Below are 16,906 nucleotides of genomic sequence, written 5' to 3' on the forward strand. Positions count from 1 at the left end.
ATGTGAACCAGTCTCAGTTAGTCCTGATCCTCTATGTGAACCAGTCTCAGTTAGTCCTGATCCTCTATGTGAACCAGTCTCAGTTAGTCCTGATCCTCTATGTGAACCAGTCTCAGTTTAGTCTGTTTCTATAGTTATTCTTGATGCTCGTCATCGGAGCCACCGGGTCAGATTCTGGTGAAACCAGATGAACTCATGCAGGTTCACCAGAACCTCCTTCAGCTCAGACTCCAGCAGAGACCGGTCCACCGTGGACAGACCCAGATCCAGGGCTCCGGAGGGAGGAGAGCTTAGCTCCTGGCAGAAGCAGTCTCCTCCTCCTCTCTGGGAGTCAACAGCGACACCACGCTGCTGGAGACCCAGGACGTATTGCTGGACCCGTTGGAGGGAAGGGAGGTACGGGAGAACCAGGACCAGGACTGAGAGGAGCAGACTGTCAGACCTGCTGCAGTAACATGAGAGGTTTTCTAAAGAGAGTCTGGAGCTCAGAGACAATACAGCTTTAGACCACAGGGGGCGACAGAACCACCACTAAGTTAAAGTTCCTCACAGTAACTTTAAATACAACAGATCACTAAAGAACAAAGAACAAACTACGATGAACATGATGTGAAGACGGAATGAAAACATGAAAATAAAAGATATTTTTATGGTTTTATTGAGTTCAGGTTCAGGTTTTATCTTCTCTTCCTGTTTGTTACAAGCTAATCTGAGTCTGTTATAACATGAGAAAAGGCTGGTATTGGTGGTAATAAGGTAACTTCATACATGTGACATCAACTCTCACTGTTACTGAGAAATATGAGTAAATAAAGTGCAGAACTCCATCGTTCCACAGGGAGGAGCTGCAACAGGAAGCAAAGCAGAAACATCATTTACATGTGTTCATCTACTGTCATGTTGTCATGAACACAACTCATCAGCAGAGACACTTTAGGGTCACAACACATGAAGGAACCAAAGGACTAAACTAAATCCAGGTCCAGGTGCAGTGAGGAGCAGCAGGACTGGAGGAGTCCAGATCCTCTGTGATCCTCTGATCAGATCCAGAGGATCACAGAGATGATGGTGGACTCAGACCCAGGGATATCCCTCCCAGGGATTGTGCTCCCAGGGATGTCTCTTCCATCTGAGGAGAGAAGAAGAAGAAGAGATGAACGAGTGTTTGCAGAGACTCCCTTCATCAGCTGTCAGTCAGTGATGCAGCTCATCCAGTAGAAAGAGCAGCAGGACTTCAGTCCTTTCAGCTCTCATCTTAACGTATTGGAGTGAACACACTGAGCTCCAAGCTCACACACCTGCAGACACTTTGGACATCAAGTCTGTTCACTCTGCACATTTCACTCAAGTACACAGTGGAGATAAAGAGCTGAGGGTCCTGAACGCATCACGACTGCAGAAACAGAGAGGTGTTCACTGCTCACTGTAATGATGGGTTCAAAGCTGATAAAAACCACAGTCTCACTGACATGTGAACGTCTCATCTCTTTGAAATATTCCAATGAGAGAGAACAGATCAGATCAGATTGATGGATGAGGACCACTGTCTCTATACATGTTGAGATGCTGTCAGCTGATAAACAGCGGGATTTCCTGCAGACTTGAACACAACAACAACAGTCGTCTTCACATCAACTCAAACACATGATCACAACAAGCTTCTGGCTCGTCTGATTGGCTGACTTTCTGTCCAATCCTGAAGCCTGTCAGCGTTCTCCTCTCACAGCTTCACTGAGAAGGTTGGAGGTTTACAGGAAATACTGGATCAGTGTTTAGTTCAATACTGCTGGAACCAGCATGGACTGAGTCCAACCCTCTACTGACCTCAGAGTCTCCAGTCTACAGTGTGGACTCTCCACAAGATCACACAGCAGCTTCACATCTGAATCCTTCAGGTCGTTTCCTCTCAAATCCAGTTCTCTCAGATGGGAGGAGGGGTTGGACTTCAGAGCTGAGACCAGAGAAGAACAGCTGATCTCTGACATCCAGCAGCTCCTCAACCTGAATAAAGAATAAATGATGAAGATAAGAATCCATTTATAATCCAATCAGATGTGTTCATGTTGTAAATGTGTCAGGTCTGCAACTAGAGGATCAAGAATATATTGATCCTTTAAACAGCTGTTTTATGAAATATGACTCAATGTGTGTGTGTGTGTGTGTGTGTGTGTGTGTGTGTGTGTGTGTGTGTGTGTGTGTGTGTGTGTGTGTCTGTGATCAGATATTATTTGTGAAAACACATTTAAATGAACAGAAACCAAAAGAAATATTTCTATTCATCAAGTAAACGTCATCAATATAAAACAAGTATTAGTTCAGAGGATCTTCTGTCTACAGATGTGACCATTGACCAACAACTAGAAACATTCATTTACTTTAACAACTAACAGTGGACATGTTCTACAGGTTCTTGAAGAGAACATTCTTTTGTCACTGCAGAATAAAATTAGTTCAAGAAACATGAAAATATGAATAAAAACTAATTTACAACTTTATGGATGTAATTTGTGTTTTTTCATAAATTAGTGAACTGACCTCAGAGTCTCCAGTCTACAGTGTGGACTCTCCACAAGATCACACAGCAGCTTCACTCCTGAATCCTGCAGGTCGTAGTTTTCACTCAGATCCAGTTCTCTCAGATGGGAGGAGGGGTTGGACTTCAGAGCTGAGGCCAGAGAAGAACAGCTGATCTCTGACAACCTGCATTCTCTCAACCTGAATAAAGAATAAATGAAGAAGATAAGAATCCATTTATAATCCAATCAGATGTGTTCATGTTGTAAATGTGTCAGGTCTGCAACTAGAGGATCAAGAATATATTGATCCTTTAAACAGCTGTTTTATGAAATATGACTCAATGTGTGTGTGTGTGTGTGTGTGTGTGTGTGTGTGTGTGTGTGTGTGTGTGTGTGTCTGTGATCAGATATTATTTGTGAAAACACATTTAAATGAACAGAAACCAAAAGAAATATTTCTATTCATCAAGTAAACGTCATCAATATAAAACAAGTATTAGTTCAGAGGATCTTCTGTCTACAGATGTGACCATTGACCAACAACTAGAAACATTCATTGACTTTAACAACTAACAGTGGACATGTTCTACAGGTTCTTGAAGAGAACATTCTTTTGTCACTGCAGAATAAAATTAGTTCAAGAAACATGAAAATATGAATAAAAACTAATTTACAACTTTATGGATGTAATTTGTGTTTTTTCATAAATTAGTGAACTGACCTCAGAGTCTCCAGTCTACAGTGTGGACTCTCCACAAGATCACACAGCAGCTTCACTCCTGAATCCTGCAGGTCGTAGTTTTCACTCAGATCCAGTTCTCTCAGATGGGAGGAGGGGTTGGACTTCAGAGCTGAGGCCAGAGAAGAACAGCTGATCTCTGACAACCTGCATTCTCTCAACCTGAATAAAGAATAAATGAAGAAGATAAGAATCCATTTATAATCCAATCAGATGTGTTCATGTTGTAAATGTGTAGCTCAACATGACTCTGTCCTCATCAATGAGCTTTTCTCTTTGTCGTTGTGTTATTGTGGATCATCATCATGTCAGCCTTCTACACACATCATCCAAATGTCACCACAACATTCATCACCTATTGATGTCAACACAGATGAACACCATGCTGCTGGTCTCAGTCAGGTCTGCAACTAGAGGATCAAGATCAGATCAGACCTGTTGGACTCAAAGACGGTTCATGACTTCATTGGTTCCGTGAGCTTCTTCTTTGTGTATCTGGTAGCTTAGTAGCTTCATGTGTTCAACAGGAGAGGTCCACATGTGTTCAGGTGTGTCTTCATGTCATCTGTCCATCACCAGAGTTCTTGGTGGCAGTAATCATTCCTCCTGTCAGACTGAGTGTGAAGTGGTCCCTTCATAACACAACTACACTGAAGAAATCACTTCACAAGTTCAGCTGAAACTAATATGAAGCTTCAGCAGTCTGAGTCAGACGAACCAAAGTTACAGACTATTGAGGAGCAGATTCCCTCTTTGAGTTCCTCTTCCTCCACTGAGCTCAACAAGGAAACACTGAGTTCAACCCGCCTGCTACGTACTGCTGAGGAAGGTAGTACACAGTACATGTACACAGTACTACACAGTACACAAAAACAGTACTACACAGAACATGTACTGTACACAGTACATTGTGTGTACATGTGGATTCACCATCAATTCAACTGACAATATTTAAAATCTACAAAGTTGATTTCTCTCTCCTCAAAAGTTCTCATTAGTGAATTTAATTATGAAATAGAATGAAGAATGTGCTGTTCCAGCGCTTTGCATTGTGGGATACAGAAGGAGAGGTAGACTGGAGATTCTTTCTGAATCAGTGAAACATCAGGTATTTCTGTCACACTGTAGATTTAGCTTTTGTTAGCATGCTACATGCTACATGCTACAAGCTACATGCTACATGCTACATGTTGGTCAAATCAGCACAAACTGCTCGTATAGTGTGAGGTTTCAAATACAGCCACTGTCAAACACAACAGACTGACTTGATACATGTGAAGCCTCAGATTAGTTCAGATCAACTTTACAAGTCATTTCTACAGAACTAGACTGTGGATTTAGTCCTGAACATCACAGACAGTGTGGACAGATTACAGACACCAAGAACTCTTGAATGGACGTTTGGACACGTGAGTGTTGTGTTGAGAAAGACCTGAACCAATATGAACCGGCCCTTTAAGAACAACATGTGTTTGTTGTTGCAACCTAAAGGTCTGTGTCTTCAGATAAAGAGACAAAACATGAAAACAGAACCACAGTTAGACCTGCTGTCAACAAGAACCTGGAAACAAGTTAGAACCTTAAACATCTACAGTTTGATGATGTCATTCATCATCATCACTTGTTGAAGAGCCACTTCCACTATGACTGGTCTCAGCTGACATCTTGTTCTCGTAATGACAACAGAGACTTGTGTTCTCAAAGCCTGCTCTGTGGAGACGTGTGGGCCTGTGTTAGGCTGCTGCTTATTACTCTGAGCTCTGCTTTAATCTCACCACAGCAGCTGTGTGGTTGTCTCTGTAGCAGCCTCATCAGCTTCTGATATCATGAAGATCACCACAGTTCACAACTTCACCTTCATTCAGCTTTGCATTCAAGTCTCTCTCTGTTTACACAGAGTTTGTATCTGCTGTCATCAGATCTTCATCCTCCTCCTTCATCTTCCTCACACACTCTACAGCAGGGGTCACTAACAGGCGGGCCGCGGTCCGGATCCGGACCCAGACGCCGTTGTATCCGGACCCAGGACCTAAAACCGATTCTATTTTGACGGAGCGCTTCTATTTTAACCGGCGCACCTTTTTCAGCCTTTACGGTACTTGTTCAGCGGTGCAGGAAACACGCCGACCAATGCGTTGTAAATCACATCACGTGATGCAGCTCAGCCAATCAAATAAGAGTATTCTGACAAGTTTACTGACTCGAGTCAGATGTTCACACACCGTGACACAGGGGGGGAGACGAGGAAAGAGAAAGAAGAATACGACAATTACGTGAGTCACAGCAGCTATTTCACATGACGTTCTCCAAATAGAGGAGAGTGGTCAGCGAGACCAGAGTCTATAACCAAGAATAGACACGAGAGGTTAATTCTCCACACGGGCAGTTTAAAATCAGTTTGTCTCACATGTTCAGAGACCACAACGATTATTCAAAGCGGTGAATGAAGCGATACTACGAGACAAAGAACAACTCTTTGGAGCAAACGTACCATCTCACATCTGAAATGAAGTCACAGAAAATAAACCTGAGATCAGAATCCGAACACATGAGTTCACTGTCCAATGATGTGACCAGAGACAATAGAGCTGAAACAAGTGGTTTAAAGACCACAGATGAAGTCCATGCTCACTAATGTATCTTTTTAGAATATAAGAAAAATATAATATTGATTTCTGATTGACATCACTTCAACCTGAATGAACTGAATTTAAAGCTGCAGGACAATTCAGTGAAATTCATTTTTCTAAAATGAATTACTTTATTTTAAGATGCACATTTTTCGAAAGCTTTCTGTCAGTTATTCTTTAATCCAGACATTATTTTACTTGAAATGAGAAAACCATTTATTGATGTATTTCTATGTATTATTTATAATTCATCCAGTTAAAAGAATAATAATTGTTCAAATATAATTGATGTGTATTTTCTTTATTTTATTTGACAGTTGTTGACACAGAGACGTTACTACTACTACTACGCTTCTAAATAGTGCAATAGTGCATTGTAATGTTCCGGGCCTTTGCCTGAGGAGATTTTCTCAATCTGGACCTTTTGGTATTTTAATTGAACACCCTGCTCTACAGCCTCATCAGGACTGACATCACCTTCACTGACTGATGGACCACAATGAGAGTCTGTGGAAGCTAAACACTCTCCTGTCAATCACTTCATTTCTCTACTTTCTGTCACTCTAACAAATATTCAGCTTTTGTTTTCAGGCAAATCCTGAAACCTTTCAGTCAGTGAACTGACCTCAGAGTCTCCAGTCGACAGTGTGGACTCTCCAGTCCAGCAAACAGCGGCTTCACTCCTGAATCCTCCAGGATGATGTTGAGACTCAGGTCCAGCTCTCTCAGATGGGAGGGGTTGGACTTCAGAGCTGAGGCCACAACTTCAACGTGAGTCTCTGAGAGTCCACAGTTGGTAAGTCTGTAATGACACAAATATTACAACATATTATTATGAAAGAGGACATTTAATATTTACTTCCTGCTTCCTGTTTTGATGAACATTAGCTCTTCACATCAGTGGTTCAGCTAATCTCATCTCACTGTGTTTCACATGAAACAATAACTCTCATCACTCTCTCTCCTCCCTGCAGACTTTTAATCTTTGTTTCTCTTTAATGTGCAGATGAAAGGAGACAAAGTGTGGTTACATTGAGGCTTCCATAATGTCCAGTCTGTCAGTGTGATCTGATCCCATGTCTGTCTCCACAAAGTCAGCATGAAGCCTTCTTCATTAGAGAAGCAGTTTAACAACTAGAGCTCCCTGCTGCTGTCAGGTTCACCTCCAACACATCCAGAGACAGCTGAGCAATGTTACAGCACTGAGACTTTTCTCTTCTTGTGCTACTAAATCACTGTTACAGCATTCAACATGATCAGCAACAGTTACAGACTCAATTTAAAATATGATATTAATGATAAAAACAATCATTTATCTACACAGAACTTTACAAAATGTGTTTTAAAGACATAAAACAGATATACAGTGTGTATATATTTATATATACACACTGTATATATAAATAAATATAATAATCCACCATCACCAACTGCCTCACAGATATAAAACCTGGATGGAAGCCAACGTCCTCAAACTCAACAGCAACAAATCTTTAATCCTCATCATCCCAACTCACGAAACAAATCCCAGCACAACTTCTCCCTCTGCATCGATGGCACCGCTGTTCCTGCTTCCACACATGTCCGTAACCTCGGGATCATCTTTGATCAATCTCTCTCTGTTGAACGCTACGTCAACCACATCACAAAAACGCCTTCTTTCATCTCAAAAACATCGCCCGTCTCCGCCCTCCCTCTCCTCCTCATCCTCGCCTTCATCACCTCTCGACTGAACTACAGCAGCAGCATCCTGTACGGCTCATCCACCAACATCATCAACACACTACAAAACATCCAGAACTCAGCTGCCCGTCTGCTCTCCCACTCCACCAGAGACCACATCACCCCAGTCCTTCAGAACCTCCACTGGATCCCCATCCAGCAAAGAATCCAGTTCAAGATTCTCCTCATCACATACAAAGCCCTCCACAACCCTGAACCCCTTCATACCTTTAGACCTCCTCAGATCCTCCTCACCCTCCTACTCTGTCCAAGCATCGGACCTGGGGGGTCAGGGCCTTCTCCTCCCTCTGGATCTCCTCCCCAGCACCTCAGACATCCTCCGTCACAAACTGCACTTAAATCTCATCGATTTAAATCTGCTTTTAACCTGTAAAGTCAGTTCTGCATGTTTTATTGTTCATGTTGTTCCTTAATGTTATGATGTCATCTATTTAGTTTATATTATAATTACTTCGATTGTTTCTGTTTTCACCATGTAAAGTGTCTTTGTGTGCCTTTTAAAGCGCGATTCAAATCAAATGTATTATTGTTATTATTAATATTAATATTTTCATTATAATGAAAATGATTATTGTTAACGTCTGTTAAAGGTGGAGCTTACATGATGCTGGATAGTTTAATAAATAATAATGATTCATATTTTAATTCTTAATTATTTTGTGAGTCAAATGTGAATCTTCAACATTTAACATTTCTCTGTCAGGTAAATGTAGAACTACAATGTTGTCCTCTGAAGTAGAAGTACATCACATTCCATCTGACCCTACAGGGTCTGGATCTTAGGAGACATACAAGGACTTCATGTGAACCACAATAACAATACTTCTTATTCCTCAGCTGGGTAAAGGTGAATTCTACTAAAGTAGAAATCTGAACTCCTTCATGGAGGCAACGGTTAAAAGAATCAACATCCTGCAGTTGAGCTGAAAAGATGTTGAACAGTTTGAGGAGGAAACCAGCAACGTATGAAAACATGTGGACTCTTTTCTGGCCTCACTGCTACCATCATTACAGCCCACTGGCTGTGAAGGAGTCTAACATGTGTCCTCCTGTGCTCTCATTGGCTACTTCATGCTGTCATACGAACTTCATTCACATACTTTAGGACCTCACATCTGACTTTATTGAAGTTTCTATATTAATACAAATTAAAAGTCAATTCATGTAAATGTATGTAAACAGTCTGAGGTAGAACCCTGAACTCAAGTTGGTTTGTTGTTGTTTTCTGGTCCTATCTTTAAGAAGGGGGCGTGGCCTGATACAGATGGTATTTAAACTCTTCAGCATAGTGTTAAAATAATCAGGTGTTACCTGTAAGTGTGATGATGTCAGACACCTTGTAGAAGCTCCTGATGTAATAATAACTAAAGTACATGAAGTGATGACTGTAAAATACTGCTACATGTTGTGATGAAAGCTCAAACACAACCTCTAAAGTCCTTCATTTGTTTCACCAGGTTTGCATGTCGCCTCCATCACCCAAAGGAAGATAAATAGAGGAAGAATGATATCAATATAAAATATAACAATCATGAGGAATAAATAGAATAACTGTGTTCATTAACTTCACAGTGAAAACTAAACCAACTGAAACTGAAACATGTTTTCACTCGCAGCATTTCAAACATCAAGAACATCTGTGATGAAATATAACTGAATTATAATTTAGTATTAAACAACTGGAACACTATTTTAAGAATATGAATTTCATAATGTCTATATTAGAAGAACTAAACTACTGATCTACACTGATTCATCAAGTTAATCACATCTGGACTTACTGAGCCTTTCTGCAGTTCCTCACAGCTGGAATCAGTCTCCGTCGTCCCTCATCTGATGTGTTGTACTCGTTCAGGTCCAACTCATCCAGAACCTCCTCTGACATCTGCAGCATGTAGGCCAGAGCTGAGCAGTGGATCATTGAGAGTTCCTTCTCTGATCTGTTCTCTGACTTCAGGAACTCTTGGATCTCCTGATGTACTGAGAGCTCGTTCATCTCCATCAGACAGTGGAAGATGTTGATGCTTCTGTCAGGAGAGATTTGATAACTCCTCATCTTCTTCAGGTTGTTGATGGCTCTCTGGATGGTTTCTGGACTGTTGTCTGTCTGACCCAGCAGGCCTCCTAAGAGTCTCTGGTTGGACTCCAGAGAGAGGCCATGAAGGAAGCGGACAAACAGGTCCAGGTGGCCATTTTGACTTTTAAGGGATTTCCACATGGCTCTCTTCAGGAAGTCCTCCAGAGAGGAATACTCATCTTCTCCCATGAAGTCCTCCAGTACCTCTGTCTTCCTGTTTGTGAAGCAGTGGAACATGTAGACTGCAGCCAGAAACTCTTGAACACTCAGATGAACAAAGCAGTAGACTGTTTTCTGGAAGATCACGCTCTCTCTTTTGAAGATCTCTGTACAAACTCCTGAGAACACCGAGGCCTCCGTGACATCAAGACCACACTGCTCCAGGTCTTCTTGGTAGAACATGATGTTTCCTTTCTCCAGATGTTCAAACGCCAGCCTCCCCAGCTTCAGAAGAACTTCCCTGTCAGCCTCCGTCAGCTCCTGAGGACTCGTCTCATGTCCCTCATGGTACTTCTGCTTCTTCCTCTTTGTCTGGACCAGCAGGAAGTGTGAGTACATGTCAGTCAGGGTCTTGGGCAGCTCTCCTCTCTGGTCTGTAGTCCACATGTGGTTCAGAACTGTAGCAGTGATCCAGCAGAAGACTGGGATTAGACACATGATGTGGAGGCTCCTGGATGTCTTGATGTGTGAGATGATTCTGCTGGACAGCTCTTCATCACTGAACCTCCTCCTGAAGTACTCGTCCTTCTGGGGGTCGGTGAAGCCTCGTACTTCTGTCACCCTGTCAACACGTGAAGGAGGGATCTGATTGGCTGCTGCAGGTCTGGAAGTTATCCAGACGAGAGCCGAGGGAAGCAGCTTCCCCTCGATGAGGTTCGTCAGCAGCACGTTGACCGATGCCTTCTGTGTGACGTCAGACACGACCTCATTGTTGATGAAATCCAATGAAAGTCTGGTTTCATCCAGACCATCAAAGATGAACACAACTTTACAGACAGAGAGCTTCTCTGCTGGGACCTTCTGTAATGTTGGATGGAAAACATGGATCAGCTGGAGAAGACTGTACTGCTCATCTTTGATCAAGTTCAGCTTCCTGAACGAAAGCAGAACCACCAGACTGACATCTTGGTTCTCCAAACCCTCGGCCCAGTCCAGAGTGAACTTCTGCACCGAGAAGGTTTTTCCAACTCCAGCGACGCCGTTCGTCAGAACGACTCTGATGCGTCTCTGTTGGTCAGCTGAGGCTTTGAAGATGTCGTGGCACTTGATCGGAGTGTCATGGAGGGTCTTCTTCTTGGAAGCTGACTCCAGCTGCCTGACCTCATGTTGGGTATTAACCTCTTCACTCTTTCCCTCTGTGATGTAGAGCTCAGTGTAGATCCTGTTGAGGAGGGTTCCACTTCCTGTTTCATCACTTCCTGTTTCATCACTTCCTTCAGTCACACGTTCACATCTGTTCTTCAGACTGATCTTATGTTCATCTAAAACCTCCTGCAGACCACTATCTCCTGAAACAGAGAAACCAGAGAGAACATATAAAGAAGATATGATATTGATTTGACTAAAACAATCAGTGAACAATGAAATCAGGCTGATATCTGAACCTACAAACGGGGACACGTGAGTGAAAGTAACTTTCAGTTAGATTCAGTTAGAAGCTACTAAAGTAGTGAGATGTGAACACAGAGAGCTTTCTCTCTGGTCACCAGCACAGACAGTGTTGATCCAGTCAGTGTAGCTACAGACGTGGCTTTGGTTTGAGGGAGGAGACCGTTATTGAGAACATTACATCAACTATGTGTTGATTGTTCTTATTTCCTGTTTTGTTGAGCTGTAGCCGACAGACAAAGTTAATAGAGCGACTGTTAAAAGTCCAGTTATGAACGACGTGGATCAAAGATGTGTGTCTGTGTTTTAGTTGTTATAAATACATTCATCCTCACATTGAGTTCATATTCCTCACACAGAGCCTGTTGGTTATATTGCCCGGATCGATCTGCTCTTTGAAACACACCGCGGCTCCGTCTACAAACAGACTAGGACCGTCTATGAATCAATGAGACCTTCTTCCTTTGTGTGTTTACATCCTTCAATCCAACAAGTGTCTCTGTATTAAAACAACACGTCCTGTTTCCAGACATGAAGACATCAGCAGAGAAATGGACAGTCTTACTTTGGACACTTCTGGTCTCACTGGCTGTCTGCAGTCCAGCTCTGGTTCTGGATCTGGACGTCAGCTCCTCCTCAGAATCATGACTCCTCTTCTTCTCTCTGTAAAGACATTTATTTAGAACTAAAATGATTTGTTGGTTGTTGATGAAAAACATCCAGATGTGGACTAAAGTGTGTAGAAGCTCAGATGTTCACAGAGAACAGTTAAAGTGTTACTTTTCTCTTTGAATTCAGCGTTCAGTCTGTCATGAAAATGTTCTTTTATTGAAACTCTCCTGCTTTCATGAACTCTAATCAGCTGCTTTTCCTATCAGGCTGTCTGATGAAACATTTAGTGATCTGTCTGTAGTTTGTTTAGAACTAACTCAACACTTCCTGCAGTTCCTTCACAGTAAAAGTCCTCCATTAAAGAGAGCTGATCATGTCCTTTACTGTGTCACAGTGTCTGTGATCAGCTCAGCTTGAGTTGGTTGTGTCTGAACTGAGGTCAGAAGAGGTGTAAATACTGTGAAAGTGATGCTTTTGGTTGGTGTTCTATAGTTAATTAGTCTATTTCTATTAGATACCAGATGCAAAGATGGACGACCAACAACTGACCTCCTGCTGAGAATAACAGGAACACAGTCTACAGCGTGGTCAGAGAAATAGATGCTCCATCCAAACGTAAAGGAACCGACCACATCGTCCAATAGCAGGACAGAGTCTCACCAGGTCCAAACACATCACAGCAGACCAATGAGCTTCATCTGAGTCTATAGTAAACATGGTAAATGGCATAGAGATTGTAAAAGTGGTCTCTGGTTCAGGTCCCAGCTGGTCTTTCCCTTCATGGTTCTGTCACTAGGGATGGACGGGGACGTCCAGATGTTTGTGTTCGTCCTCTTAGATTACATCACAGCTTTACTATGTGACCAACAGCCGTCACTGATACTAAGAGGACGACGATACAACAAGTCTCACTAAACGTTTGGTACGTTTTAGTTAGAAAATAAACTTTAGTGAACACAAAGCAACAGAAAACATGGTGAGGAACTGGAAATGACTCCTATGAATGAGTTAGTAGAAGTTCTCTTACTGTGTGTCTGAGGGTCCAGGTTCTTTACTGAAGACTAGAGGAAGATCTTTGGACCGATCACTCTTCATAGACAGACAGCCGGAGACTAGAGACTCTGCTCTGTCCTCCTCTTCCTCCTCTTCCTCCTCCTTCCTCCTCATCTTCTGATCTGAAGTCAGTCTGAGAGTAAAACAGTAACGTTAGGCTCGTTGGAGATGAGTCAGTCCTGATCAGAATCAATCACAATGCATGCTGGGTAACCTCACGAGGATGAGGCGCCGCAGTTACTTTTCACCGACTGCATGACCCCAATGCATGATGGGAAGTACCTGGCTGTCGTAAGATCAAAGAGCTGATTGGCTCTTAGATTTGACAACAAACACCACTTTTAGTAGAAAATCCTGTTTTTCTGTGTAATTGTAATATTTAGTCTCATGTTGTGCAATGAAGGTTTAATCTAAAAACAGCACACAATGCAGATACACGCACATTTAAATAAATCAGAACGAGGTCTGCAAACTACAAGTAGCCTACAGACCTAACAGGAAGTAACTGTTTCTTTGACTTCCTGTTTATTCTTTGAAGGCGGATGAAAACAGTCCGACTTCACTGCAGAGTTTGTTCAACGTCTCCTGCTGCTCTCGTCTACTTTACAGGAGAGAAGCAGCTGATCTAGAACCAGCCTACTGACTGAGCTCAGAACAGGAACACACACACACACACACACACACACACACACACACACACACACACACACACACACACACACACACACACACACACACACACACACACACACACACACACACACACACACACACACTTTGACAGTAAAACAATCACATGTTGGATCAACACTCACGCTGCCTCAGCCTTCAGCTTCTCTCCTTCTGCTCTGTGACTCAAAATGGAGTCTGAACTTCCTGATGAACACAACAGGGTTCTCTTCCTGTTCTCATGTATCTGGATCACATGATCACTGTAGCTCCGCCCCTCTTCATTTACAGGAAATCAGCTGAGTTCCTGTAGAAGTGTGTGTGTGTGTGTGAGCTCACACAGATCCTCTTTTTATTACGATGTGTTTATGAGCGTCTCTCTCGGCTTGAACAGGTTGAATTAAAATGAGTTTTGGTCAAAATGTTGCTGCATTATCTTCATGTTTAAATCATGAACATGAATCTATGAGAGCTTTCTGTGTAAAGGTTTCTGTTCCACACTGTGAGGAACAACAACACAGATGAACATCAGCTGCTTCATGTTCCTCTGGATCTGGAGCTTTGTGTGTGACAGGAGGACGTGGACTAAGGTGAACCACCTTTCATCTGACCCTCTGACCCTCAGGGGCCCCCTGGGGCCGGGTCCTGATTCTCTGGAGAAACAGGCCTGTTGTGGAGGGCCGGACCAACAGACTGAACTCAATCCTGCTCTGTGTTATTCCTCCTCTCTATAAAGAGTCCATTGTTGGTGTTGATGAGCTCTGAGTGGTTACAGTGAATATGATGATCAGTGGTGGAATGTGACGAGTATATTTGCTTTAGTACTTAAGTACAAATTCAAGGTACTTTACTTGAGTATTTCTATTTTATTCAACGTTGTACTTCTTACTCCACTACGTTTGTTCGGCAGCTTTAGTTACTCGTTACTTTACACATTATAACTTTCAAACCTTTCCTAACTACACAAACAACAACAGAGCATGAAGGAGGTAGAATGAGCTCCACCTGAAACATCTGCAGCAGGAAGAATCCAAACATGGACATTTGTAATATCCATGTGTGATAGTGAAACACTGACTTTTATTACTACAACTATAGAAACCTCTTTCTGTTTTTCAGCTCAGTGGAGAACTCTAGTGTGTGTTGATCGAGTGACTGAAGTCAGGCTGAATGTGTGAAGCTGACAGCTGATGGTCAGTGAGAGAGGACCTGGACCTGGACCTGGACCTGGATCTGGACCTGTTGAACTTCATCACAGAGAACGTTTGTTCACAGATGGAGGTCGATCCAAAGAGAACCAGCATCTCTGAGCAGACCTCCTCATGTGTGGAGAGTTCTCCTCTTTGAGAGGAGAATAGAAACCCAGCAGTGATCCAGACTACAGCGCTCTGCAGTCCTGCATCAGACTGAACATCACTGAGCTTTATCCACACTGCACCTGAAGAAACCGTGTTTCACTCTCAACGGTTCTGAAGTCTTGAAGTCTTGTAGACTCTCCATGCAGTGCCCCTCACATGGACGAGCCCTGTGGAGGTGATCAATGATGGTGTGGCTTCTTTCAGGGTGTGCAGGTGAGAGTGTTTCCTCCATCTGGAGGCCTTCACCAGGCTGCACATGTCACTGCAGAGAGGCCCTCGCCTTGTAGTTTAGTGTTCAGATCAGTCATTAGTTCAGTCACATCAACAGCAAATGAAAGATCTGTTCACATGAAGAGCTCTGGGATGAGCTTTCCTTTCTGCTCACAGAACTCCTGAATCTCTGCTCTCTGTACTCGGTCTGTTCAGCCTACGTCACTGTGTTCAGCCTACGTCACTGTGTTCAGTCTACGTCACTGTGTTCAGCCTACGTCACTGTGTTCAGCCTACGTCACTGTGTTCAGCCTACGTCACTGTGTTCAGCCTACGTCACTGTGTTCAGCCTACGTCACTGTGTTCAGTCTACGTCACTGTGTTCAGCCTACGTCACTGTGTTCAGCCTACGTCACTGTGTTCATTCTACGTCACTGTGTTCAGTCTACGTCACTGTGTTCAGCCTACGTCACTGTGTTCAGCCTACGTCACTGTGTTCAGTCTACGTCACTGTGTTCAGCCTACGTCACTGTGTTCAGCCTACGTCACTGTGTTCATTCTACGTCACTGTGTTCAGCCTACGTCACTGTGTTCAGCCTACGTCACTGTGTTCAGCCTACGTCACTGTGTTCAGCCTACGTCACTGTGTTCAGCCTACGTCACTGTGATCAGTCTACGTCACTGTGTTCAGCCTACGTCACTGTGTTCAGCCTACGTCACTGTGTTCAGCCTACGTCACTGTGATCAGCCTACGTCACTGTGTTCAGTCTACTTCACTGTGTTCAGCCTACGTCACTGTGTTCAGCCTACGTCACTGTGTTCAGTCTACGTCACTGTGTTCAGCCTACGTCACTGTGTTCAGCCTACGTCACTGTGTTCAGTCTACGTCACTGTGTTCAGCCTACGTCACTGTGTTCAGCCTACGTCACTGTGTTCATTCTACGTCACTGTGTTCAGCCTACGTCACTGTGTTCAGCCTACGTCACTGTGTTCAGCCTACGTCACTGTGTTCAGCCTACGTCACTGTGTTCATTCTACGTCACTGTGTTCAGCCTACGTCACTGTGTTCAGCCTACGTCACTGTGTTCAGTCTACGTCACTGTGTTCAGCCTACGTCACTGTGTTCAGCCTACGTCACTGTGTTCAGCCTACGTCACTGTGATCAGTCTACGTCACTGTGTTCAGCCTACGTCACTGTGTTCAGCCTACGTCACTGTGTTCAGCCTACGTCACTGTGATCAGCCTACGTCACTGTGTTCAGTCTACTTCACTGTGTTCAGCCTACGTCACTGTGTTCAGCCTACGTCACTGTGTTCAGTCTACGTCACTGTGTTCAGCCTACGTCACTGTGTTCAGCCTACGTCACTGTGTTCAGTCTACGTCACTGTGTTCAGCCTACGTCACTGTGTTCAGCCTACGTCACTGTGTTCAGCCTACGTCACTGTGTTCAGTCTACGTCACTGTGTTCAGCCTACTTGATTTGTCAGTCTACTTAATTCTCTGCTTTTCTTTGCAGCTGAAGCTCCAGATGTCCTCGATGTCCTCGATCCTCCTCGTCACGGTGCAGCAGAGTCCACCAAACCCTCTCTGAGGAACTCCCCGTCAGAGACTGACTCACTGTGTGTGATGTCACACAGCTGGTCTTGGCTGCTGCATCGCTGGATGTGTGAAGTTTGGTAAAAAGGCCTCAG

At 43.4% G+C, this 16,906-nt stretch overlaps 1 protein-coding gene across 2 annotated transcripts; it reads right to left on the reverse strand.

The window, feature by feature from the left end:
* Positions 1-990: 990 nt before the first annotated feature.
* Positions 991-13,851, reverse strand: LOC306712544 (NLR family CARD domain-containing protein 3-like). Of its 2 annotated transcripts, XM_079181863.1 has the most exons (9): positions 13,794-13,851; positions 12,953-13,111; positions 11,879-11,976; positions 9,410-11,213; positions 6,511-6,687; positions 3,238-3,417; positions 2,536-2,715; positions 1,825-2,001; positions 991-1,129 (listed from the first exon to the last, which is right to left on the reverse strand). In XM_079181863.1, the coding sequence occupies exons 2-9, from the start codon at positions 13,090-13,092 to the stop codon at positions 1,075-1,077; spliced, it is 2,811 nt and encodes a 936-aa protein (XP_079037989.1). In that variant the 5' UTR covers positions 13,093-13,111; positions 13,794-13,851; the 3' UTR covers positions 991-1,074. The 2 variants fall into 2 exon arrangements, with proteins under 2 accessions (XP_079037989.1, XP_079037990.1); XM_079181864.1 differs by lacking the exons at positions 991-1,129; positions 1,825-2,001; positions 2,536-2,715; positions 3,238-3,417 and adding an exon at positions 4,459-5,451.
* Between the last annotated feature and the right edge of the window lie 3,055 nt (positions 13,852-16,906).

This window comes from Pholis gunnellus (genome assembly GCF_910591455.1).
Source record: "Pholis gunnellus genome assembly, chromosome: 20".
NCBI classification, from domain to species: Eukaryota; Metazoa; Chordata; class Actinopteri; order Perciformes; family Pholidae; genus Pholis; species Pholis gunnellus.

Bases quoted from the DNA above. Each gene is read 5' to 3' on its own strand.
- LOC306712544 (XM_079181863.1), bottom strand. From the start codon at position 13,092: ATGAGGAGGAAGGAGGAGGAAGAGGAGGAAGAGGAGGACAGAGCAGAG. The intron at 6,688-9,409 runs GTAAGTCCAGAT...GTGTCATTACAG, and splicing joins AGGAACTGCAGAAAGGCTCA to ACTTACCAACTGTGGACTCT. The intron at 2,716-3,237 runs GTCAGTTCACTA...TTCTTTATTCAG, and splicing joins TGTAGACTGGAGACTCTGAG to GTTGAGAGAATGCAGGTTGT.